We start from the raw sequence: 24,762 nt of genomic DNA, 5'->3' as shown, positions 1-24,762 counted from the left end.
GCATTGTGGGATTGAATGAGTGCACTGGATAATGTCCAATATGGTTTCGGACACCACTGCAGATGGCTGCTCCCTCAAATAGGGACTAGGGGGGCGATTTTGGACACATCCTATGACTTCATTGCGACTTGGGCAAATGGTATGGGAAAACCTTTTGTGACAAACATTGGTATAAACAGGTCTTAATATTATTACTATAATAAAATAATTAAAGTATTATCATTCACAATCCAATGAAATCCCAATGGTTAAAATCAATGACCTCCTTTTATAACTTTTCAAATTCTGTTTTATGTCACATTATGGGAGATTAAGCTATTTCTTGTTGTTTCTAACCCCCAGATCCAGCCCGTAGTATCTGTCTAACGGAGGCGTGTGTAACCGTGGCCAGTAAGATCGTGGAAGCTCTGGACCGCTCCGTCGACCCATGTCAGGATTTTTACCAGTACGCCTGTGGAGGATGGGTCCGCAAAAACCCCCTGCCAGATGGCCGCTCCCGCTGGAGCACATTTAACAGCATCTGGGACCAGAACCAGGCTGTGCTCAAACACCTGCTGGGTAAGTGCCGGAAAACACACACACACACACACACTTGTCCTTTTTGTAGGATGGGATTTGCACAGTAAATCTTTATCTGTGTTGTCAGAATGGAATATATTTAGAAAGACATCTTAATGATTTACTTGATTTTCCAAAAGAAAACAGCTGCATTCATGCGTTTAGAAGAGTTTTACACTTCAGTTCTCTGTACTTGGGTTGTGTTTTTTACTGTAGATCTGTACAGAAACTTTCATCGATTCCTGCCCTGTGACCTGATTTCTTGTTTTCTCTGAGTGCAGCCATCCCCGTCCGATTGTTCGATTAGGCACGATGACTTTCTGCGCTCATTCTCTGTTTCTGTAACTTTAAATCCCTCCATTATTCACCCTCACATGGATTTACAGTATAGTGCTTGCAAGGCCTTTTATTGGGTATACTTTTTTCAAGAGATTTACTGTTAAAGATTTAAAAAACTTCTATTCAAACTGGCAGTGATGATGCCATTGACTTGTACTTGTAGACTATGTAAAATGCAATGCCACCACAAAGCTATGGTGTTCTGAATGTTTCCCAGGGTGTTACTATGTGGTTGCTAGAATGTTCTGAGGATGTTGCTATGGTATTACCAGGGTGATTTCCAGAGTACTGCTGTACACAGCTCTTGTTGATTGGCAGGGTGTTGTTAAGGGGTTGCTATGCTGTTCCTGATAGTTGCCAGGGCATTGCTAAAAGGTTGTTAGGGTATTCTGAGTAGTTGTCAGGGCACTGTAAATGGTTTGCTATGTTGTTTTGGGTGGTTGCCATAGTGTTTCAATATGGTGGCTATGGTTTTCTGGGTGGTTACTACTCAGTTCTAGATGGTTGCTGGATTCTTGTTAAGTGGTTGCTATACTGTTTTTGATGGTTGCTAGGATATTCTGACTAGTTATCAGGACGCTGCAAGTTGTTTGCTAGGCTGTTCTGGGTGGTTGCCGGAGTGATGCTAAGTCATTTACTAGGGTGTTTGGGGGCGGTTGCCAAGGTGCTGCTAGGTGGTTGCTTCACAGTTCATGATGACTGCCAGGGTGTTTCTAAATGGTTGCTGGAATATTCTCAGTTGTTGTCTGGTACTGCAAGTGGTTGCAAGCTTGTTCTGGGCAGTACTGCCGTGCAAAGGCAAAAGACCGTAACTTCGTTTTTGGTCGAAAATTAGTTATTTCTATTTTTGGCACATTCAAGACCTCCTTTATCATGTGGATGAGTATCTTGAATCAATTCCGTTGTTTTTTCGAGAAAATAATGAGTTGTCTTAACAGTAACTTCCAAAAGCCCATGAGAAACCAAGGCAGAACACCGTAACACCAGTTACCGCTCTTTGGCTTTGTTTTGGAACGCTCAAATTGAGTTACGGTACTCTGCCTTTGTTTAGCCGCGCGTCAATATTAAGTTACTGTGCCGGTGTTCTATCAAATAATGCTACCTATCAGATTGTACAGTTATCTGCCTTTGTTTTACTGTCCATTAAAATTAAAATTACGGTGTAGCCTGTGTACTTTGTACAGCTGCCATCAGTCCCTGTAACTTCTGATGTCCTCAGAGCTTTGTCCTGCACAAATGCGGTCAGAACATTTAGTATGGTCTGAAACCACTCCATCGACAAACGTGCGATATCGATCGCGAAGGATTATGCAGCGTTGACAGAAAAATGTTACACATGCCGTAGCAGATGAATACAACAATGAACTAAAGCCCGCCTCACCCAGTTTGGGTACCGGACCTGGTTGAAACACTCATGCATCTAGCTGGCAGAGTGCCAAAACTTCGCGGGCGCCTTCAGCACCGCCCTAAACACGGTCGAGCCAATGCTGGACTAATATATCTATGGAGGTATTTTGTCATGTCAAATGTATTAATAATGACATCAGAATGCAACCAAAGCACAGGATAGCAATAAGTAGATGGCTATAAATAATTGTAAATCATACAAAATAAATGCCATGATCACTAGATTTTATACAGGTGTTACTATAATGATTTTGTTAATGGTGATCAGCAACCAAATATTGATAATGTGGAAGTTACTGCCTTTTGCCTTGGCATGTTTGTTGATTGTTGATGCATTGTTGATAATACAAAGGCAGAGTACAGTCACTTTAAAATAGTGGTCAAAAGTCAAGTTTGAGCTCAAGATTTTTTTATGTAGGCCTATATAATTTTCATTACTAAAACATCTATTTGCCAGATTTCCAGTGTCCTACCTATAATTAATTTGGCGGGACAACTAAAAATCTTTAAAGTCATTTTCCTCAGTTCCACACTCTAGCGAGTTAAGGTCTTTTGCCTTTGTAGGGCAGAGTAGCTATGGTTGCTAGGCTATTGTCAGGTGGTTTGCTCTGGTGTTCTTAGTGGTTGCTAGGTGGTTATTTAAAAGATCAAAAGAGTCTACCCACTGAAGTCCTTCCTTTGATGGAAGTCTGAGGGAATTTTTTCACCTGTTTATTGTCCACCAGGCAAAAAACAAACAAAAAAACATATGTCTGAAGGTTGGCCCACACTAAAAGATTAAAGGGGTGGTTGATTATGATTTCACTTTTCTAACTTTAGTTAGTGTGTAATGTTGCTGTTTGAGCATTAACAACATCTGCAAAGTTACAATACTCAAAGTTCAAAGCAAAGGAAGATATTTGCTTTTAAAGAAAAGGACTACAACAAACGGCTGGTTGGGACTACACGACATTCCTCCCGGGTTAGTGACATCACTAACCCTAGAATTTACATAAACCCCGCCCCCGGGAACACGCAGTCCATGTTGAGAAGAGGAAAAGTTGTCGTATAAGAGTACATTTGTGAGTCTGCTCAAACTTTAGCATCCATCTTTTCACATGCAATAGAAAGTCACTCTGTGTGCATCTCGCAACAGTTCCTATATGAGTGATTTATAGATTTATCATGACAGAATATCTTAATTGAAGATAGTTAACTCCACATCACAACAACATAAATTCATCAACTAACCATTCAGAGACGTCCTGTTGCATTCTACATGTTATCACTTCTTCTTGAGTCTCTCCATCTTTGTCTGCCTCCGTTTTAGCATTAAAGGCAGAACAGTTTCTGTCATTTTAGTGTGTCTGCGTGAGGTAATAGCAGCTGCTAACACACAGGAGCTCTTGAAACCCCGCCCTCTGCAGCAGCTCATTTGCATTTAAAGGGCTAGGCACAAAACGGTGCGTTTTTGCAAACCCTCAAAAAGTGACAACTTTAACTTGCTATATAAAAATATCTGTGGGGTATTTTGCGCTAAAACTTCACACACACACTCTGGGGACATCATAGATATATTTTACATCTTGTGAAAAGGGCATTTTACCACCCCTTTAAAAAGTCTTATCAGTCTTATCCGAAAAAGTCTTATCAGATTTTCAAAATGTGAGAGACCACAACCATGACGATAAAAATAATGAAACATGAAAATAATAGATTTAACAGTTTTGTTCCTATAGTGTGTGGAGTGCCGCGATGTGACCAGGAAAGCACAACACACACTAACAGATTCCATTCACAAACAACCAGAGTCTTACAAAATCTCTTGCAGTAAAGAAATGGCGATAATAATGTTATTATTTAATTTAGGTTAATTAAAAAGGTTTAAATGAAGTTGTGTTATACTTCTATCTTCAGTCAGCTCGCTTTCTGATTTGCTATTGTTTCATTCCACGTGATAATCTACAGAGTGTGTGCGCATTTGTCCTCTGATTCCCTCCACACAACAGGATTTCTGATCATGTTGAATATTTACGATTTGAGATTGGTGCGACCCCGACATTCTTCCGAGCAGATTCAATCACCCTTAACACACCTCACACCACAGTAAAATCTGATAGGATAATCTGTAGAACAATAAAGATAACGGCACTTTACCTAGGATTGTCGGAAGGGGAGAATTGGTCCCAAAATCAGCACAATTATCTTGTAGTGAGTGGGGGCCTTTAGAAAAGTAAGAGCACCTCTCCTTAAAGGGATAGTTCAGCCAAAAATGATATTTAACCCATGATTTACTCACCCTCAAGCCGTTCGAGATGCATATGTCAATCTTTTTTCAGACGAACACATTTTCAGTTATTTTAGAAATACCTGAAGAGATGGTGTAAAATATAGAAGAACTATAAAATAGTTATTTTATATACTATAAACGAAGTATAGCTAAATCAAACGCTACGTCCTACGTCAACATCCATCTCCCGTGAACGCGCATCGAACGTTGCCGGAAGCCAGATATTTTTAAGTTTTAAATATGTATATTTTTATGACAAAACCGCATGGATTACCCTCAGAAGGCCTTCGTTTATCCCTCTGGAGCCGGATGGATTACTTTTGTGAAGGATGCGTGCACATTTTGGGACTTGAAGGAGGTGGACCCCATAGCTTCACATTATAACCACTGAAAGTTCTAAGACATTTTCTAAAATAACTGAAAATGTGTTTGTCTGAAAAAAGATTGACATATGCATCTCAAACGGCTTGAGGGTGAGTAAATCATGGCTTAAATATCATTTTTGGCCGAACTATCCCTTTAAGCCATGTGACTTTACATAGACTAAGCACATGTTACATACTGTATTGTACAAACCTATAACTATAAGTATGATAAATAGCAGTATTGATGTTTGTCTTAGCAAACAACACTAATGGAAAATCAACCATATTTTGGAAGTCTCATCAATCTCTCTCTCCCTCCAATTGCCATGATGTATATCTGAATGCAACTTTTCATTTTTCAACAAACTGTTTATTGAACTCTCGGGTTTACTTATTTGCTGCCTTGCGAGCTCTAGAGTTCTGCACAGGAATGCTAATGTAATTTATTTTGTGTTTAAACGCATTGCTCCATCCCTCTCTCTAATTGTTGGTCTATCAGACTATTTAATAACCTGTTGTAATGCACTGGCTGTGATCAAACTCTCTCTCTCTGTCTAATGAATGCGCTCTCACACTGGGGTCCCTGTAGCCGTTTTGCTCTGATGATACTCCATCACATTGACACTGCGTGTTGCATCACACCCACAGGCACCCTCTTACCCTTCTGCACATTTAATAACACTCGCCTTACATGAACATATTTTTGATCTCAAATCACTCTTAGATATGTGATACATCTGTTGTGGTTCTTTGTGGTGTGTGTGATTGGGCCAGTGAACACCTCTGCATGCTAAAGTGAACACAACGCTCCAGTGAACAGCAAATGAAGAGTATTCCCTAATGACCTGCGTCAGAGAACTGGTGCAGCCCCCTGCAGAGAGAGAGAGAGAGAGAGAGAGAGAGAGAGAGGGGGGGGGGGGGGGGGATAGGAAAACAGAAAGATAGAAAAGGTTGAGAAGAAGGAGTGGTGGGACAAACTCACACTGGATTTGATGGTGCATTGCTTGGTGGTTTCCTAATGTCAAGTCAAGTCAAGTCACCTTTATTTATATATATTGTTTCGAAGCAGCTTTACAGAGATAACAAGAAAATAATGCAACAAAGTTTGTTTCCAGAAGAAAATAGCATCACAGTCCAGCTTAAGTAAGTTCAGTGATGAAAAAAAAGAAAAGTTATTAATTTAGTTAATTTATAACTATAGCCACTCTGGAGAAAAATGTGATATCATCGTCCAGCTCAGTTCAGTTTTCATATAATGGTGTCAATGCAGCAGATCAATAATATTGTTGAATATTAAATTAAATGTCCCCAACTAAGCAAGCCAAAAGCAAATGGCGACAAAGGCGAAGAAAGGCGAAAAAGGCGACAGTGGCATGGAACCAAAACTCCATCAGGTGACAGAATGGAGTAAAAAACCTTGGGAGAAACCAGGCTCAATCGGGGGCCAGTTCTCCTCTGGCCAACAACGACCGAAAAGTGTATGATTATGATTCAGGCAGCATTATAGATCAGAAGTCAGATTGGATTGGAACAATCATAATATTATCCAGTTCCATCTGGTTGAAGATCGGAGTCATCACGCCAGTATGGAGACGGGTTTGTTGAGGATCAGTGCCGATGGCTGTCTGGTCGATGAAGCCTTCACAGGGGGAGAGTCTAGTTGACACAATCTGTGCTGACACTTCAAGGATGTGTTGTGGTCTTGTCTAGGCGCAGGTCCACCATCTGATCTGGATACGGTCCGGATCTGGCTGACTACATCATGCGTTGTGGTCGTGTCTATGTGAAGGTCCACCATCTGATCTGGATACGGTCCGGATCTGGCTGACTACATCATGCGTTGTGGTCGTGTCTATGTGAAGGTCCACCATCTGATCTGGATACGGTCCGGATCTGGCTGACTACATCATGCGTTGTGGTCGTGTCTATGTGAAGGTCCACCATCTGATCTGGATACGGCCCGGATCTGGCTGACTACATCATGCGTTGTGGTCGTGTCTATGTGAAGGTCCACCATCTGATCTGGATACGGCCCGGATCCGGCTGATTACAGTTAACCTCGGAATAAACAGAAAGTCTAAAATTAGCGTAGATGCCATTCTTTTTATGAGGTAACGAGTACATCAGGTGTTAAAGAAAGTGTTCCCGGTTCCTGACCTAATCTATGCAGCCTAATAATAATGCCGGGGACACACTTAACTACTCGCTGAAACATTCTAATACTGAACTGAACACACTTACAGACTGTTCCCAACGACTGGAGTAGATTTTAAACACCGACTGAACGCAACTGTCTCTGACTCTGCGCATTTGGGCATAATCAGTCGTACGTATCAAATTACATTCCGAATCGGCCTTACAGTCGTTAAGTGTGTCCCCGGCATAAGGTGTTTTGGAGGGTGTTACTAGGGTGTTAGGGTGTGGTTGCTAGGTGACTACTTACTGGTCCAAGTCATAAAAGAAATTCTTGTTTACACTTCAGAGTTTTGGGATAAATTATTTTAAATAGAAATATAATTTGAAATGAAACAATACAATAAATATTTTATCATGACATGTATTATATTGTAGTTTTTGCAGATATTTATTATTTTGCAATAATATCTGCATATTAAAATATGGACTGGGTGGTGTACTGTGTAATGGGAGAAATGTTTCAACCATGAGTTTTTTTTTTACACTGCAGTGATATTTACCACAGATATTTACACATTAGTTCTGTGACTAAAATAGAAAGAATGAAAAGTGTAGATGATACACCAAATTGAGTGCTGGAAAGGGAAATTATTTCCACAAAAACAAAAACAGGGAGTTGTGAAGTCAGATTATGTGTTTGTAAGCGTACGCTTTGCCCTCACATGGAGAAACTCTGAAAAAGACAAATTAGCTCTTTGTGCCAATGCGCCTGGTTGATGGTCACCTTTTGCCCAGCGAACACAAACAAACACAAGCAAAATCTGGAAATAGAACAAGATCAGCTCAGAATTCTGCCAGACGAGCAGTGAGTCATGCCAAAGCCCATTCCTTTCTCACCGTGTGTCCTCTCTCTAGACTAGACCTGCTGACCGGTAATTGGACTGCCACTGTTCCCATGAGAATTTATTACTTGAATATTCCTGCCTCCTGTTCCTTAATGTAATTGCGCTGTTAGGAGGATAAAATACTACAGAAAAGAAAAATGAGCAAGAATAGAGGGGAATGCGAAACGAATGTGAAATGTAAGAGGTGGTTTAGGGATTGTTTGCTTGAGCGATCACATTGTAGATTAATTACACCATCTCTCTTTCGCACAACACAGATGTGTATAAAAACACAAAAAGCAGAGTGAATTATTCCTCCTCCAAAGAAGTGTGAGGTGTATTACCATGACAACAACTAAGAGCACCAATCAAAGATCACGATGACAGGCATAATTGTGTGCTCAGGAGTGGGTGGTTTCATGTATGTTTGCGACTCATCATTTGTGTGCCTTTATCTGTTTGTTCACACCTCTGTGTGTTCCTTGTTTGGTTTAGATGTTTAAAGATAAAGTGTATAATTTATGTGCCACTAGAAACACAAAATGAAATTGCAACATTATATTAGATTACTTTTTTGTCCAGATCCATTTTTGTATATAGTTCATTAAAAATGGAATGCATACATACAATTACACATCTTCTATAATGAATATAAGCAGTGAAGCAATTTTGTCATAAACGGTTGTCTGCCAAGTCATGTGGTGCAAGAAGCGTGCAGAGAAGAAGGAAATTATACCATGAGAAGAACCCTGGTATGGCAAGGTCAGCAAGTCTTATAAAATATTAAAATAATTCGACCTTTTTATATGACCTTTTGGTGATGCTTCCCCAAAACATTGAATTAGCAATGAGAAATATACATAAAAAAAACTTTTTCTGAAAATAATGGTTAGGATCTATATATTTACATGTTTTTATGGTGTAAGAATTGTTTTTATTACTTTTTACTTAATGGTTACACCACATGACATTAACTTTGTTTGAAATGTTTGAAAAGCCATTTGAAACCAGCATGAATACAAAGAGTCCATTTGGCAAGTGTTTTATAGTGTTTGGCACGTGTTTAATCTCGGAGGCACATTTAGCTAATGCTGGGAACTGTTCGGATGCAACTGCAACATGCAGGAAGTGTAAAAAGATTGGACATTACGCTGAACTATGCCGATCAGTGCAATCAAATACACATGAGGTCCATAAAATTTAATTACCAGAAGTTACTGTACTGTACATGGAATATTCAGCTCTTACTCCCAGCATTACAAGTACAATGACTATACCTACTTCTGACTCACAGACTTGTGTGGTGGATTTGGTGGTTGACACAGGGTCTTCCATATCTATCCTGCCCTACAGCACTTATGCATACCACTTAAGTAACGTTGTGCTGTTGCAACCCACAGCCAGGCTTGTAACATATTCAAAAGCCCAAATTCTGGTGGTGGGATGTTTGTCCGTGGACGTTCCTTTTCATGACCAATCAGGTCCTGCTACGTTCTTCATTGTGGACAAAGGGACACCACTCATGGGGAGGGACCTACTCTGTACTGCATGTGAGGATTGAAAACAATCAAGTCCTGCCTCCTAATGCCCTTCCTGTGCCTGCTTCTCCTGTGCCAGTGTTTCAGTGCACTGTTGCTGAGTCAACTGAGTTGGATGTGCTAAAAACTTTATACACTGCGTAAAGCTGGATGAAACGTCACAACTGTGTTTGTATTGCTTGCAAGCAGTTGGGGTGATAGAACACATTGACCATGTTATGCAGAAAAAGTCAAGTAAAATTGGGATGGGTGTTAACTTAAGAGGTCCAAATAAAGCAGTGATTGTGGACTCTTTTCCATTGCCACACATGGATGAACTACTCTCTGCTATAAAAGGTTCTACTGTTTTCTCTACCATCGACCTGATTAACGCTTACTACCAAGTGCCCCTGAGGACAGTCGTGACCTCACAGCCTTTATTACTCGCAACAGACTGGATTGGCTTCAGCACCTGCAGCATTTCAGAAGATGAGGTGTTGAAAATTACCTGGACGACATTATCATCCACGGATGTGACATGTCTATGCATGACAAAGCACTTCAAGCGGTCTTACAACGACTAGAAGCTGCTGGCTTGCAGCTCAATAAAGACAAGTGTTGTTTCCGCCAAACCAGCCTGCTGTTCTTAGGTCATAATCTTTTAACGGAGGTTCTCCTTCCTGATGAATCACATGTACAGGCGATTCAAATTGCTCCTGCTGATTATTTGTCATGTTTGCCCTTTCCTGCCTCTCCAGCTCTGAGGACTTTGTTGCTTTTCTGCTGCTAGTAATTCTCTTTCTATTGTTGATGCTGCAAATGCTTCTTGTCCTGTTCTAACCAAACTTTGTACACAGATTTATCATTGTTGTCCTCCTTCACCCAAGGGTCTGGACAGTGAGTTGTTGCCGTACTATAATCTTCATCTGGAAATGTCTGTTAAGTGCAACTTCATCTTTTGAGGCTCATGGCTGATTGTACCTGCTGCTCTTCGATCTGTGCTGGTCTCAATAGTGCACGAAGGACATCAGGGAGAACCAAACAACGCTTTCGTGACCTCTATTGGTGGTCAGGGATGGATGTTCAGGTTCATGATGCTGTCCGTTCCAGCCATGTGTGTCAGCTCAATGACAAAACTGTTAAGCCACATCCTGCTCCTCTCCAGCCGGTGCCGCTGCCATGGCAGAAAGTGGCTGTGGATATAGTCGGGCAATTTGACACTGCTGCATCCGACTACAGGTTTGCTATAACATTAATGGATTATTACAGCAAATGGCCTGAGGTCTCTTTTACTCACACTGTCACTATGGATTCTGGGGTTTCGTTTCTGTCATCAGTCTTCAGCCACCATGGAAATCCATTGAGTATAGTTACAGTTAACAGTGTTTACCTCTGCTGCTTTCACTGTTTTTCTGGAAGGAAGGTATATTCGTCACCATCGTTCCTGTAGAGAGGTTCAACCGTGTGCTCAAACACTCTGTCCAAATGGCCATCCAGCAACATCAACCATGGAAACCTGTGGTAACTGACTTGCAGGCGCACCGTAGCACTCCACATGCTGCAACTGGTACTTTTCTCCTTTTATCTACATTTTGGCAGGCAAATGCGCACAGGCTGTATATTTTTGCCATCTGCTTATGTGCACCCGGCAACTGACACGACTGTTCGTCAAAGGGTAACGTGGCTGCAACACAAAATGAAAAAGTAAACTGATACACAGAAAGCACAGAAAGTTTTCAAATCTTCTCACTGTTGCCAAAAGACTGTTGTCGGGTACATTGGTTCTTATTGATGGAAAGACATGGAATGCTTCAGATCTCACTGCATTTCCATGCACACCAACATCTCTGGCTAAGAACACGGCTCACTACACAGACACTCATGCCACTAGACCTAAACGTGATTTTTGGAAGCCTAGTTGGTTAAAGGACTATCTTAACTCTGATGTAATATTCTGTTCTTTAAAAAAGGGGGAAATGTTGTGTTTATAATTGAATTGTTGTTGACTACTATTTTGAAAAGTGTATTGTGACATAATGTGTGAGAACTGAAGAATAAATAAGATGGATGAAGTTTGCTACTCCTGTCTCTTGTGCTTCATTGATTTATAATTCCTGTCAGATACCACAGTCTTCTCTTGTCAGTCTTTGGCATAAAATGCAAGGCATACGGCACCGTACACGGACATTCTTTTCAGATTTGCTGGTGCTCAAAACTATTTTCTAGGAATTTCTTTAATTTATTGCTGTTGCTGTAGCAGCCAACAATAGCACAGCTTAACACTGCACTCATTTTTATTTGTAGTAATCTTCAAAAAGTTTCTGTTTAATTAATGTATTGTTTCTTTTTACCCCGTTTTAACAATGGGTTCCTATAGAGATGGGCACAGGACAGCATACAAACGGAAGTATAATGGCTGCGCACATAATTTACTCTGGAAAAAAGTGGATACATATGGAGCTGGCTCTGTGATGAAAACATCAAGATGTATTAGTTTATAAATCTTGCAGTATGGTAAAAGGGTTTTGAGGTCACATAAGTATTGTGCAAGGAACTGCACAAAAATAAGTATTTATTAATTGATAATCTGACCCTGTAATCGTAATTTGTGTGAAATGATAAACTGACCCTGTAATTGTAATTTGTGTGAAAAATAATAGAAGTTGTTGGTGCCAATAATGTTAATTTCAACTGGAAACGTCTCAGGTTACGCATGTAACCATGGTTCCCTGAAAATAGCATGAATCTAAACACGATAATGAACTTGACATTGGCAGGAGGTAGTGGTAGCCAGGGAGGCTCCCAGAGAGCCTAACAATCCGGTATACTACCCTATCATCTAGCCAAGCTCTAGGAACAGAGGAATAAGTAAGACGATTCTCTAAATCGAGAGGAGACCTAGCTTCGTTCCACGCTCAGGACAGCTTACAAGGAGAATCACAGAGAGCCAACAACTTGCAATTGCTATCCCAGCGGAGCTCAAGAGAGCAGAGGCCTCAATGAATGTAACTTTATCTGGAGAGAGGAGGCCTGACAACACTTGCAGTAGTAAAGGAGTCTCACAGAGAGCCTAACCACTTAGCCAACTTAGTCTAGCTCTAGGAGTGGAGGCAAGGGATAGCAAGGAGGCTCCCAGATAACCTACTACCCGCAATCGCTATCCTAGCGGAACTCAAGGGAGCGGAGGCCTTGAACATATGACTCTCTCTAACGAGAGGAGGCCTGGCAATGCTTGCAGTAGCCAAGGAGGCTGACAGAGAGCCTAACAACTCAGCAGACTCAAGGGAGCAGAAGCCTCAAACAAATAACTCTCTACAGCAAGAGGAGGCCTGTCAATGCTCACGATAGCCAAGGAAGCTCACAGAGAGCCTAGCTACTTAGCAAAACATAGCCGAGCTCTAGGAGAGGAGGTCTCTGCATAATGACTCTCTAAATTGAGAGGAGACCTAACGACGCCCCACACTCAGGATATCTGGCCAGTAGGCTCACAGAGAGCCTGAAACTCGCTATTGCTATCCCAGCGGAGCTCTGGAGAGCGGAGGCCTCAAAAAGACAACTCTCTTTGGTGAAAGGAAGCCTAACAATGCTCACAATAGCCAAGGAGGCTCACAGAGAGCCTAGCAACTTAGCAAACATAGCCGCCGACCTCTAGGAGTGGAGGCCACAACAAGACAACTCTCTAATTCGAGAGGTAGCCTAATGACGCCTATTGCTCAGGACATCTTGCAAGGAGGCTTACAGAGAGCCTGCAACTCGCAATTACTATCCTAGCGGAGCTCTTACAGAGCAAAAGCACAGTAGCCAGGGAGGCTCACAGAGAGCCTAACAACTTAGCAAACAGCTAGGCGAGCTCTAGGAGCGGAGGCCACAACATGACAACTCTCTAAATTGAGAGGATTCCTAACTACACCCCACGCTCAGGACGCCTTACAGTGAGGCTCGCAAAGAACCTACAACACGTAATGCTGTCCCAGTGGAGCTCTGGGAAGTAGAAGCGGAAGCCTCATAGGATAACTCTCTCTAGCGAGAGGAGGCCTAGCAACGCTCGCCTAAAGCTTAACCTATGACTGAGCTCATAGGACAAAATAACAGTATGTCCTATGTCTGTCAAGGAGGCTAGACAACAGTGCTAGCAGCCCGACACAATAATAAGAGCTAAAAGGAGCAGATGCCTCTAACAGAATGACTAAGTGAGAGCCTAACAACGCTCTGGTTAAACAGTGACCAAGGAGATGAGAGGAGAGGGGAAGGAGGCAGATGCTATTTCACCTCTGGGACCTTGAAACTGATTGTGTTTATTCTCGATCACTTCCCTCAGATCTTTCCTTCTCCCTCTGGCTTCAGGCCTCCTCAGTGCTATACCCCTCGAAGGAGGAGCGTACCTTCGCCTCTCTAAACTTCACCTAACACCATCTCGACAGATGTGCCGATGTGCTCAGATGGCAAAACAGGTGCATCGAGGAGAAAGAAATCTGTGGTGCGCCGCAGCTCCTCTACTGCCTCAGGGGGAGCCCCTGGTTCAGGTCCTTTAGCAGGTCGGCCTGGTAGGCCTGCAGCACTGCCACAGTGTGTAGCGTCGCACCAGCCTGACCTGCTGCCACATATGCTCTGCCATTAAGATGCGAGGTGACACGCAACAGTTTCGTAGGCAGAGTCGGAGCCTTCAATGTGGATGCCTCGCACACCGAGAGATAGCTAGCCGGCGTCTCTTCAATCGGAGGCATGGGCGCATACCCATACAACTACATCCTCTCAACATCAGCTTAATTCACCTGAGTGTGGAAGCGTACATCGACGAAGCGCTCATCGAGGTGGCTACGAGGGAGCTTGCACGCGTTTCCATGGCAGATCTAATTTCGCTGTGGAATGAGACATAACTTCCAGTAACTTGTCGTCATATGCAGGGCAGGCAGGCTGAGAGTGCTCGGAAGCATCATAGATCTCATCAGCCTTGTCCTGCTCGTCATGGCTTGAAGCTCACTCTTGTCAGCTGCAGATGAATGATAAATATTCATTACTTTCTCAAATTTCTCAAGCGAGCCCCACAACCTCAGTCCTCAGTGCTACTCGTCTCAGTTGCAGCAGGTCCTAAACCGCGAAGCCTGTCCTGATTCCCTCAAGATAAACGAAAGATGAGAGCGAAGTTTCTTCATAGAAAGGCGCTCACAATGCACGCAAACAGCCCCCTGAGGACTAAGTGTGCATGCTTCTCGCCCATGCAATGACGCACATTTCGTGTGTGTCATTGTGTGTCATGCCGACATGGATGCAAACACTGCCTGAAAGACTTTGCGCCAGTTGCCATAATTGCCTTGTTTAGACACACATTCAAACAAACAGGTATCCTGAAGACAAGAAAGAGGATGACATATTTCACAGGTGCCCTTTTATCTCACGGTTGCACTGGTGATGACATCATAGGCTTTCGTCTGCCAATGTCAAGTTCACTGTCGTGTTTAGCTTCATGCTTCATACACCAGTAATGCTGGAGGCATTCCACCCATAGCGACCCCTAGAGGACGAAGCTTGAGTTCCCTTTCTAAAGGGAACTGCAGTTAATTGTATGTATAGGTACGTTTTTGGAGTTTTGCCAAGCACTGCCAATCACCTCTCCCGGATTTATCCTCTTTATTTTGCCATTTCTCATGTGAATAAAGTTAGCATGGCAGTGGCAGTGCTTTTCCCCTCTGCATGTCTTCCCGCTGGCAGCTGCGGCACACAGTGTTTTGACTGCGACTGATGGCAGAGGTTATTGAGGATGAAAACCACCCTGGTTGTTTGGCTCGCCAATGCCATCTAAATTTCGTCACGTTTTGTCGTGCGAGGGTAGCTGTCATGGATGTGTCATTATAAAGATGGATGAAGGGACCCTTTTTGCAGTTCTTCCAGTTCTGACTCAGTTTACCTCAACTGCATTGCTTCTGCTTACTTACCATCATTACATGCAACATGACGGGAGCCAATCAGAGGGCACCGTCTTGTCAGCTTGTCAGGCAGCTGGAGAAACTCAGATGGCTGTTTCATGACCCTGTGCAGTGACCCGCACACAACTTGTTCTCCCTGCTGTCATGTTTGTTTACCCTAGTGATGGTGCGCTCCAAGCTTCCCCCTTATCTATGTGACGTTCCTGTCTCTTGTCCTTCATGTCCTTTTATTTCTGTGGGGGACAATTTTGCCTTAGCATCAAGCTCTAAAATATTAGAAGTTATATTATAAATATAGCTATATATAAATATTAGAATATTAGAAGCTCTAGAATGTTTCCCCTAAAAATGAAAATGGTAATGTTTTAGTCACACTTTTAGTCACCCAATGTTGTTCCAAACACAAAAGGAGTAATTTAGAAGAATAATTTGATGAAAGCATAACATCGAAAATTAAGTAAAAATTTTTATTAAAATAAAACCTATAACTATACCTTGGCCTATACATCATATTTTGTTTTAAGTTAAAGAGCAGCTTGAAAATTTCTTTTGTATTATTATGGAAGAAAGAAATTTGGATAATGTTCGGAATAACATGAGGGTGAGTAAATTATGACAGTTTTAATCTTTTGGTGATACAATTTTTTGAACTCAAATGCAATTTTTTATGTGTTCCTGTAGAAAATGGTGATACAATTTTTTGAACTCAAATGCAATTTCTTATGTGTTCCTGTAGAAAATGGCACCTTTAATTCAAGCAGTGAGGCAGAGAGAAAGACGCAGTCCTACTATCTTTCCTGTCTCAATGAACAACGAATAGAAGAGCTCGGAGCCCAACCACTCATCGACTTGATTGCAAAGGTAAATGTTTCTGTGGTGCCCGCTCTGTTGTGGAGGGTAAACAGTGCAAACAGGAATTGGGAACCCGTTCCATTTCAAGAAGGTTTCTTTAAAGTAAAGCTAATGCAAATGTTTATATCTAATTTTTAATTGTTTACTATACAAAATCATGGTAACATGATCCTTTAAACTGTAAAACCAACTGATAAAAAAAAGGAGAACTTTATTTGTCCTTGCAGAGATGCAGAAATGCAATTTGCATATTTACTACAGCAAAACATGGATGAGGAGGCACAAAGGTATCCTTGTGAAGAAAAAGAAAATTAATTTTAAAATCAGTGAAAATAAAATAAAAGCCATTGGAATTTTTTGTGTTTAGAAAAATGGTTATAAAAACACAGTAAAAGTTGGTGTCAGCTATTTATTTGTAGTCATTCTTATGTATATTAATTAGGGACACAAAAATACCAATTTTGTAGAATGACCTTTGATTTAATTTGATGCCTGATTTATTTTTTGGATTAATTTTCTATGTGTTATCCTTTATTTGAACTGAGCAAGATAACTTGTCTCAAATGGCTACGATACTATCAATTCCTCTTGGTTTAAAATCAGCGAGCCTTGAAATTATGTAGACATCCTTCAGTGAAAGATGTTTTCATTCACTTCTATCTCTCTGAATCAGCCAATTTGAAGAAGAAAGCTCTGAAACTAACTTTCAGCACAGACCTGAAAGATTAATCCGTGTAACATACACAAAGCAGTGATGTCAAACAGCACTTCATCTACTTAATTTACACCCCTCCCCACACACCTGCCTTCTGGAAGGTTTAAAAGAGATACGGCTGGGAAGATGGAAGAAAAATGTACACTGGCACTGATGAGCTGCCTTTTGAACACACTTTTACAAATGCTACCCTTCTCTTATGTCCTTCTCTCAATCTGTCGCTCTTTTTGTCATCCTGTGTCTTTGGGATCACAGTGATAGGCATTTGCATCTTATTTTGCTTCTGTAATGTGACATATTTACGTATGAAATCAGTTGTTTATTGCATTATTTTCTCAGCTAATAAAATATGGATCATAATGCAACTGCCCACGTTGCGCACTTTGTGCCAGCCGCTGTCACCGTCTCAAAGGGCGATAACAGAGCCTGCCGCGATGCCAGAGCCAATGCCTGAGCCATATATTATCCTGGAGCCCGATCTGAACATGTCTGACCAGATGCGTGAGCTGGCAACATTGTCCGTCACCTAGGGAATACTGGTGGAATATGAGGGTATGGTGTGGAGCCCTGTCCCGTCAGCAAAGGTGGATGTGGATGCGGTGAATTCTGAGCCCCTGATTGATTTGGAGGAGATCACAATTGTTAGCACTGTTTTGCCATCTTGAATCGATCCTGTTTTGTCACTCAGAACTGAGTTATTGATGTCTTTGATGTCTCCTCCCTGCCTCCCGCTCCCACCTCCTCTGCCTGTTCCTGAGATGTCTGTTCCGCTTTGGCCAAGGAGGCCGTTCTTAGGCTGTGTCCATAGGCAAGAAATACTGTTTATTAAACTCCTGTCTACACTGCCCAGTCATTCTGCTCTGTCTTCACTGCCTCTCATCAGTCCTCTGTCTCCACCTATGCTGTCTGCTCAGGGCATCATGGTCTTGCGTCAGTTTAGCCCTGGACTGTCGACCCGTTTGCTCCGCCTACAACCAACCTCCAAGCCCGTCACTCCACCTGGGCTCGTCGACCTGTCGGCTTCACAATGGCTCCTCGCCCCCTTTGGCTCCACCTGGGACCATGGTCCCTACAGCTCCACTGGGCTTCCTCGTCCTTCCGCCTCAGCCTTGGTCAGTCGTCGAATCTACCATTGCCATGGATATACGGGCCTTCGTCTTTCACTCATCCCTCCACCCCTTTGGCTCCATCGGGCTCCACCTTCCCTCCGGCTCCACCTCAGTCCTCGGGCACACCAGCTCCGCCTCAGTATGCCGGCACCCTGGCTTTGCCTTGGCCGTTTGCCCCCACAGCTCTGCCTTGGTTTTCAGGACCTTCTGTGTCGCCCTCAGCCTCATCTCAGTCAGTTGTCCCCCTGGTTCTGCCTGCCAAGCCTCCACCATGGCCCATCTCTCCCTCATCTCCGCTGTGGGCTTACGTCTTAGGATTCCTGCTGGGGGTTCCGCCCTGGCTCCTCTTACTGCTAACTCCACCTTGGCTTCTGCTGCCGTCGTCTCATCCCTGCTCTCTTCATGTTGTCTGCTCCGCCCTGGCTCCAGTGGTCATCTCTTATGCCTGGACTGGTAACCCGAAAGTTTTGGGTTTGATTCTCAATACCGGCAGGAAATGACTGAGGTGCCCTTTAGCAAGGCACCTAGCCCCCAATCGCTCCCTTGGCGCCACAGCAAAAATGTCTGCCCACTGCTCTGGGTGTGTGTCCATGGTTTGCACTGTGTGTGCACTACTCACTACTCCTAATGTGTGTGCACTAACTTAGATGGGTTAAATGCAGTGGACAAATTCCAAGTATGGGTTACCATACTTGACCTTCACATGTCACTTTCACTTTCACTGCTCAGCGTCCCCCACCTAAGCCCCCTCCAGCACTCCTCAGTTGGACTATTTGTAATTTTTATAGTTAATAGTTAATGAGGCAAGGCCGCACCTTCTTGATTGGGGGATATGTTATGCCCTGTGTTTTGTTCAGTTAATTTGTCTGTTCTCCTCTGATTTACAGGTTGTTTTGTTCCAGTTTATATAGTCTAATTACTCTGAGTATTTTGTTTCTTTGAGTTTTGTTTAATAAATCTACTGCCGCATTTGGATCCTGCCATTTCTTGTTGTTATTGCAACCGTTGTTAACATTAACATTAAACTATGTGAATTGTAATGCAATTTTGGAATTGTTGTGTTTTCTTCACATTCTTTACATTTCTCAATATGAAACATTAATGCAATATGTTAGATAATAAATAGATGAAACAGATAATTTCTTGCCCCCACATTAACATTTCTGGGAATTTCTGGGAATTTTCTTGGTTAAATGCATACAGTTAGCGAACACATTTATCCCAAAAAAAGATGATGAATATAGTAAAAGATAGTAAATAGGGTCACTTTTGATTTCTACAGTAGGCCCACCTCAGTCTTTTTGCTAGAAACTGATGTTTTTCCTTTTCTTTGTGTTTGTGTGTGTGTAGATAGGAGGCTGGAACATCACAGAGTCCTGGGATAAAGATAATTTTCTGGACGTTTTAAAGATAGTTTCTGGACCTTACAGAGCTCAGCCCTTCTTCACTGTTGGTGTCAGCGTGGACCCTAAAAACTCTAACAGTAATGTCATTCAGGTACATTGACTCAGTTATCAGGTTTTAATGAACATCTGCTGTTTGAAAGTTTTTGTTCCATGTTTGTTTTATTGTATTTGCTATATTTATCACACCTGTGGTGTTTGCTCACCTGTGTAAACTTTCTCCAGGCTGACCAATCAGGACTCTTCCTCCCATCCCGGGATTATTACCTCAATAAAACAAACGAGAAGGTATCATGAAGAACTTAAAGTATCAATATTTTAAGGCATTTTGTAATATTTAAAGTTGCTTTTAGTCCATGTCTAATAGCCTGCCACTGATCTGGCTGTAGGTGTTGAAGGCTTATCTGGATTACATGATAGAGTTGGGATTGTTGTTGGGAGGAGACAAGAATTCCACTCGGGGTCAGATGCAGCAAATTCTGGACTTCGAGACAGCGCTGGCTAACATCACGGTTCCTCAGGACGAACGGCGAGACGAGGAAAAGATTTACCACAAGATAACGATAGCTGAACTCCAGGTGCGTGTGCAGGTTCACGAGTGTTTAGTTAGACAAAAGTTATGAGGGTTGGTGTAGTATTGCGGTAAACAGATGAAAGTGTGTTGAGCAAGCTATGAAATTCTGAGCTGAAAATCTGGGATCATTAGTTGATCATTAGTATCATTAATGAGTGTGTTTCAGACATTGCTTATTAAAAGTGTTTGTTTGAGATACAAGAAGAGAGAGTTCATGAATAATGCACAACGCATGGAGTCAGGTTTGCCATTGTGTGTCTGTGTAAATTTGTAGATCTATCTATCTATCTATCTATCTATCTATCTATCTATCTATCTATCTATCTATCTATCTATCTATCTATCTATCTATCTATCTATCTATCTATCTATCTATCTATCTATCTATCTATCTATCTATCTATCTATCTATCTATGTCTATCTCTGTCTATCACTGGCTCATATATCTGACTCAACAGGACACCATATCTTTTATCCTTCTGTGCATAAATATTAATTCCTTTTTGTGTCTTCTGGCTTTTTTCCTCCCCATCATTTAATTATTAAGATTTTTTTCTTTGAGCACCTGCGTTGAAACTTTTGTTTTATGAAGGCTCCTGTGATTTCCGTGGAAACAGTTGCTGAGCAACTGTACAGTGAAGTAGTGAGGTGGAGGAGTGAGCATGACGGTTGATCGCTTACTGATTACATTATGTCTGCTGTCAGTATAAAGGGAATAAGTCCACTCTTTTCAAAAAGGTTTTTGTTACAAATACATTTTTGATGATGACTATTATTGTTGTTGTTAATATTATTTAATGCTTATGGTTATTATACTAATCCTAACCCTAACCCATTCTAAAATAATAATTGTATATAGTTGTTTCACAATTGATGTCTAGTTGGTTATATACATGTGTAGTACTTGTTTCTATCTCCGTGTATGGAATGTTTTCCTTCTTACGCAATTTGTAAGAAAACCATCTCAAGCAAGAGTGTGCAAAATTACCAGCAGTTCTTCAGCCTTAAAGCTGAAGACAAATACATTATATATTCATGTCACTATTCTCTTGAATGTGATGAGCAAACGTCTCTGGTAGCCGTGGAGCTCAGATGTGTGGTGACACCTGGGAGGATTCTTATGTTTGACTTAACATGCTGGGCTTTTTTTTAAGGAAAGAAAGCACTATAACATAAAATGTGTAATATTTAGGTTCTGCATTTTGTGAAGGTGACACAAATTTATAAAAGTGCTCTTTACTCACTCTCAAAAAAAAAAAGAAAAAAAAAAGAGAGAAAAACACAATGAAATTAACAGACCTTGACAGTTATGTCTGAGTTTCAGTTGTTTATTGGTTCTTTGTTGGTTTTGCTTCGTTTCCTGTTCCGTTTCCATTGTTGGCATTTGTTTCCATGGTTATTCATTGTTTTATTAATGCACCACACCTGTTTCTCGTTTCTCTCATTGGTTCGAGTTAGTATATATTGAGCCTGTTTTCAGTTAGTCTTTGTTCCGTCTGTGTTGCATTATTGTTGGTTGTTCTGTTCATGTTTCTGATGTCCGAGCATCCTGAGAACATAATGGATTTTTCATAAATGGATTTTATCCATCATTTACTGATTAACGGGTGCTTTACTAGGAACTAGATGGTATTAAGATGTATCTGCGATCATTTCCAATCAGATCAGAAGGTTCTAAGCAGTTCGTGGAAATAATAAAGAACAGAATGAATCATTTATAAAGTGAAATTAAATACTTATGTTAATTTAACTGCATGAACCATGTTTAATTAATCTTATATTGTAACATTTTAAAAGTGACAGCCCTTGTTTTAACAGAAAAAAATACATACTTTTTTAAAGGCATTTCTGAATGTAATTGTATTTTACCTCATTAGACAAAGCTTGCAACTGTCACTTCTTATTTTGCATGTCTTTATGCAGAGCAACCTCAAGGGTTCGCTTGGTTTTGAGTTTATAAAAAAAAAAACACAGCTTCTCAAACCATACGAGACAGAAAATAGTCCATTTTAGTCACCTCATTTGTTTTCATCTGCCAGAAATCCACACTAGGGATGAAGGCTATGTGGGGAATGAGGGTAGATGGGGGCTTTCAGCTGTGTGTTTACGATGGAGGTCTTTGTTATATTACACCCAAGGGCAGAGCGGCTAGAATTGCATCTAGGTTTCAGGAATGCAAACATGCAGGTTATTGACTCTAGCCTGCTGATTATTTGAGGATTTTGTGTGAGAGCGAATCCGAACACGCATTCTGTGTCCTTTTCACGGCTGAAAGAGAAATCATTAAGGGGAAAACATTGAGACGAGCAAAGCTTTCACAGCCAAGGTTATGGAAAAATGGAAATTGGTCATAATTAAATGTAACTCTCCATGTTTTAGTGGCCTACAAAAGGTTTAATTAAAGTGCATCACCACTTAATGATGGCTATGTTATGTTGAGATATGAACAGCTGAATAATATTCAGTAACCCCTATTACTAAAGCTTCAACTGTAGAGTAAAATATTTGTGAGTGACAAAACAAAGTCAGATTGTGTGATATAATATCACCTTGTGAGATATAAAGATGCTATTGTCAGATATAAAGTGACAATTAAAGGAAAAAAAAGTTGTCATTGCAAGATATAGTCACACTGCAAAATATTAAATCACATTATGAGACAAAGTCACAGATGTGAGATATAAAGTGACAATCATGAGAAATTCGCAATTGCAAGATATAAAGTCACATTGTGTGATAAAATTACAATTGTAAGATTGTTAAAGTGACACTGCAAGATATAAACTATAGTCACATTGTGAATTACACAGCCGCATTTACAAAAAAAAATGGCAATTGTTAGATATGAAGTGACAATTACGTGAAATACAATTGCTATAGAAAGATAAAGACAGTCACATTGTGAGATTTAAAGTCCAAGTTATGAGATTTAAATTCACATTGTGAGTTATAAAGCTGCATTTTCAATAAAGAGTCACATTGCGAAATTTAAAGTCACAATTGTGACATATAAAGTCACAGTTATGAGAAATAAAGTCACAATCGCAACATATAAACTCACATTAATATATAAAGTCATATTGTGAGATATAAAGTAATTTAAATTTGAATTTATGAAATATAAAGTTATATATTTTTTTTTATTCTCAATGGAGACAAGTTCCATAATTGTGCTGCATTTCGTAACTGAAAACTTTTGCTGTCGTGTAACGCAGCTCCACACCAATAGGTGTCAGTAGCCGCGTTTCCATTACCCTTCAAATTGCGCAAATTGAAATTGCGAATTGAAAATACGCTCAATGGAAACACGTCAATTTCGCAAAAACTCCCATTTATTGCAAAAAAGTTTTTGTGCTCGCCTGAGGTGGTTTTTCAGGCAATTCGAAAAAGGAATATTTCGCAAAACTGCAATGGAAACAGTTTTTGCGCATTTACAGTCACCTGACTTAGAAGGCGCGGTGTGTTTGGACAGAATACGAGACAGTTCTTGAGAAGAAAGAATGACAGAAATACTGGATTCTAAACCTCAAAGAAATGCCACAATAACCTCAGAGCAGAAATGAGTGAGAAAAACCCAGAAACACCTCATATGTGCCGCTCACAGTATAAGGGTCTTTCCTTGCCATTAATGCTTGGATAACACGCCTACGTTTCCTCCCATTAATAATAATAACGTCTAGTGCGGTACGTGGCTGTGATATATATAAACTTACCAACGTCCATTGTCATGATTTTTGGAATGACTTATCGTGAGAGGAAAAAATGAACGTACTAGTCGCGTAACATCGGTTAATGGAAACGCCGTAATTTCGCAATCGTTTTTTGTCGATATTTAGAAAAAATCGCAAAAGTTTTGCGCAAATCTTTAATGGAAACGCGCCCACTGGTGGTCAAGGGCCGTGTTTGCTTTTTTTCGTAATTGTTCTTAACGTGATTTTACACTCTAACATTGCATTAGACTGAAATGAATGAGGAAATATTCACTGATGACATTATGACATTTGTTTCGGTCATAGGTGTTGGCTCCGGCAGTTGAATGGTTGGATTATCTGAACTCGGTCCTTTCCCCGCTAGAGTTAAACGACACAGAGCCGGTGGTGGTCTATGCCAAGGAATACATGCAACAAGTTTCGGAGCTCATCAACAAGACCGACCGCAGGTACGGCTTTCTCTACGGTTTCAACTATAGAGTTCAGGAAGAGGACGTCCCCTCTGAGAGCGTCTGTTTAGATTGTGTATCAGAACATTCAGTACTAATAACAGTCTCTCTCTCGCCCTCTATCACTCTTCTGCCTCTCCGTCTAAGAATATTAATGCATTTATTCTATTCCTTCCTTAGATCTTCTGTAACACTGTCTCTCTCTCTCTACCTGTATAAATAAATGAATACACATGCAGGAATGGTCCTTTTTTTAGATATTATGATGCACTCTTTCTCTTTCTTCTCCAGTCTTCTGAATAATTACATGATCTGGAATCTGGTGCAGAAAGGAGCGTCTAGTCTCGACCAGAGGTTTGAGAATGCTCAGGATAAGCTCCTGGAGAGCCTCTATGGCACTAAAAAGGTGTGTGTAGTTGGGGTGTGTATGGATGAATTAAAGAAATAGTTCACGCAAAAGTGTTAATTTGGTTGTCAGTTATTTACTCGCCTTCATGTTGTTCCAATCCCAAATTACATGTTTCATGGAATACAAAAATCCTTTCTTCTC

The 24,762-nt window shown here is 41.1% G+C and overlaps 1 protein-coding gene across 3 annotated transcripts in view; it reads left to right on the top strand.

Moving 5' to 3' along the window:
- Positions 1-24,762, top strand: part of ece2b (endothelin converting enzyme 2b) — a 72,554-nt gene that overhangs the window by 37,019 nt on the left and 10,773 nt on the right. For all 3 annotated transcript variants that reach the window (XM_084419244.1, XM_084419246.1, XM_084419245.1), the window contains 7 exons: positions 343-558; positions 16,136-16,260; positions 19,426-19,572; positions 19,704-19,766; positions 19,868-20,056; positions 24,070-24,212; positions 24,504-24,618. In XM_084419244.1, the coding sequence (XP_084275370.1) occupies positions 343-558; positions 16,136-16,260; positions 19,426-19,572; positions 19,704-19,766; positions 19,868-20,056; positions 24,070-24,212; positions 24,504-24,618 (998 nt within the window). The remainder of the gene's footprint in view (positions 1-342; positions 559-16,135; positions 16,261-19,425; positions 19,573-19,703; positions 19,767-19,867; positions 20,057-24,069; positions 24,213-24,503; positions 24,619-24,762) is intronic.

This window comes from Rutilus rutilus (assembly GCF_951802725.1).
Source record: "Rutilus rutilus genome assembly, chromosome: 9".
NCBI classification, from domain to species: Eukaryota; Metazoa; Chordata; class Actinopteri; order Cypriniformes; family Leuciscidae; genus Rutilus; species Rutilus rutilus.
The sequence above is the reverse complement of the archived record's forward strand: the minus strand, read 5'-3'. Positions and strand labels throughout refer to the sequence as shown.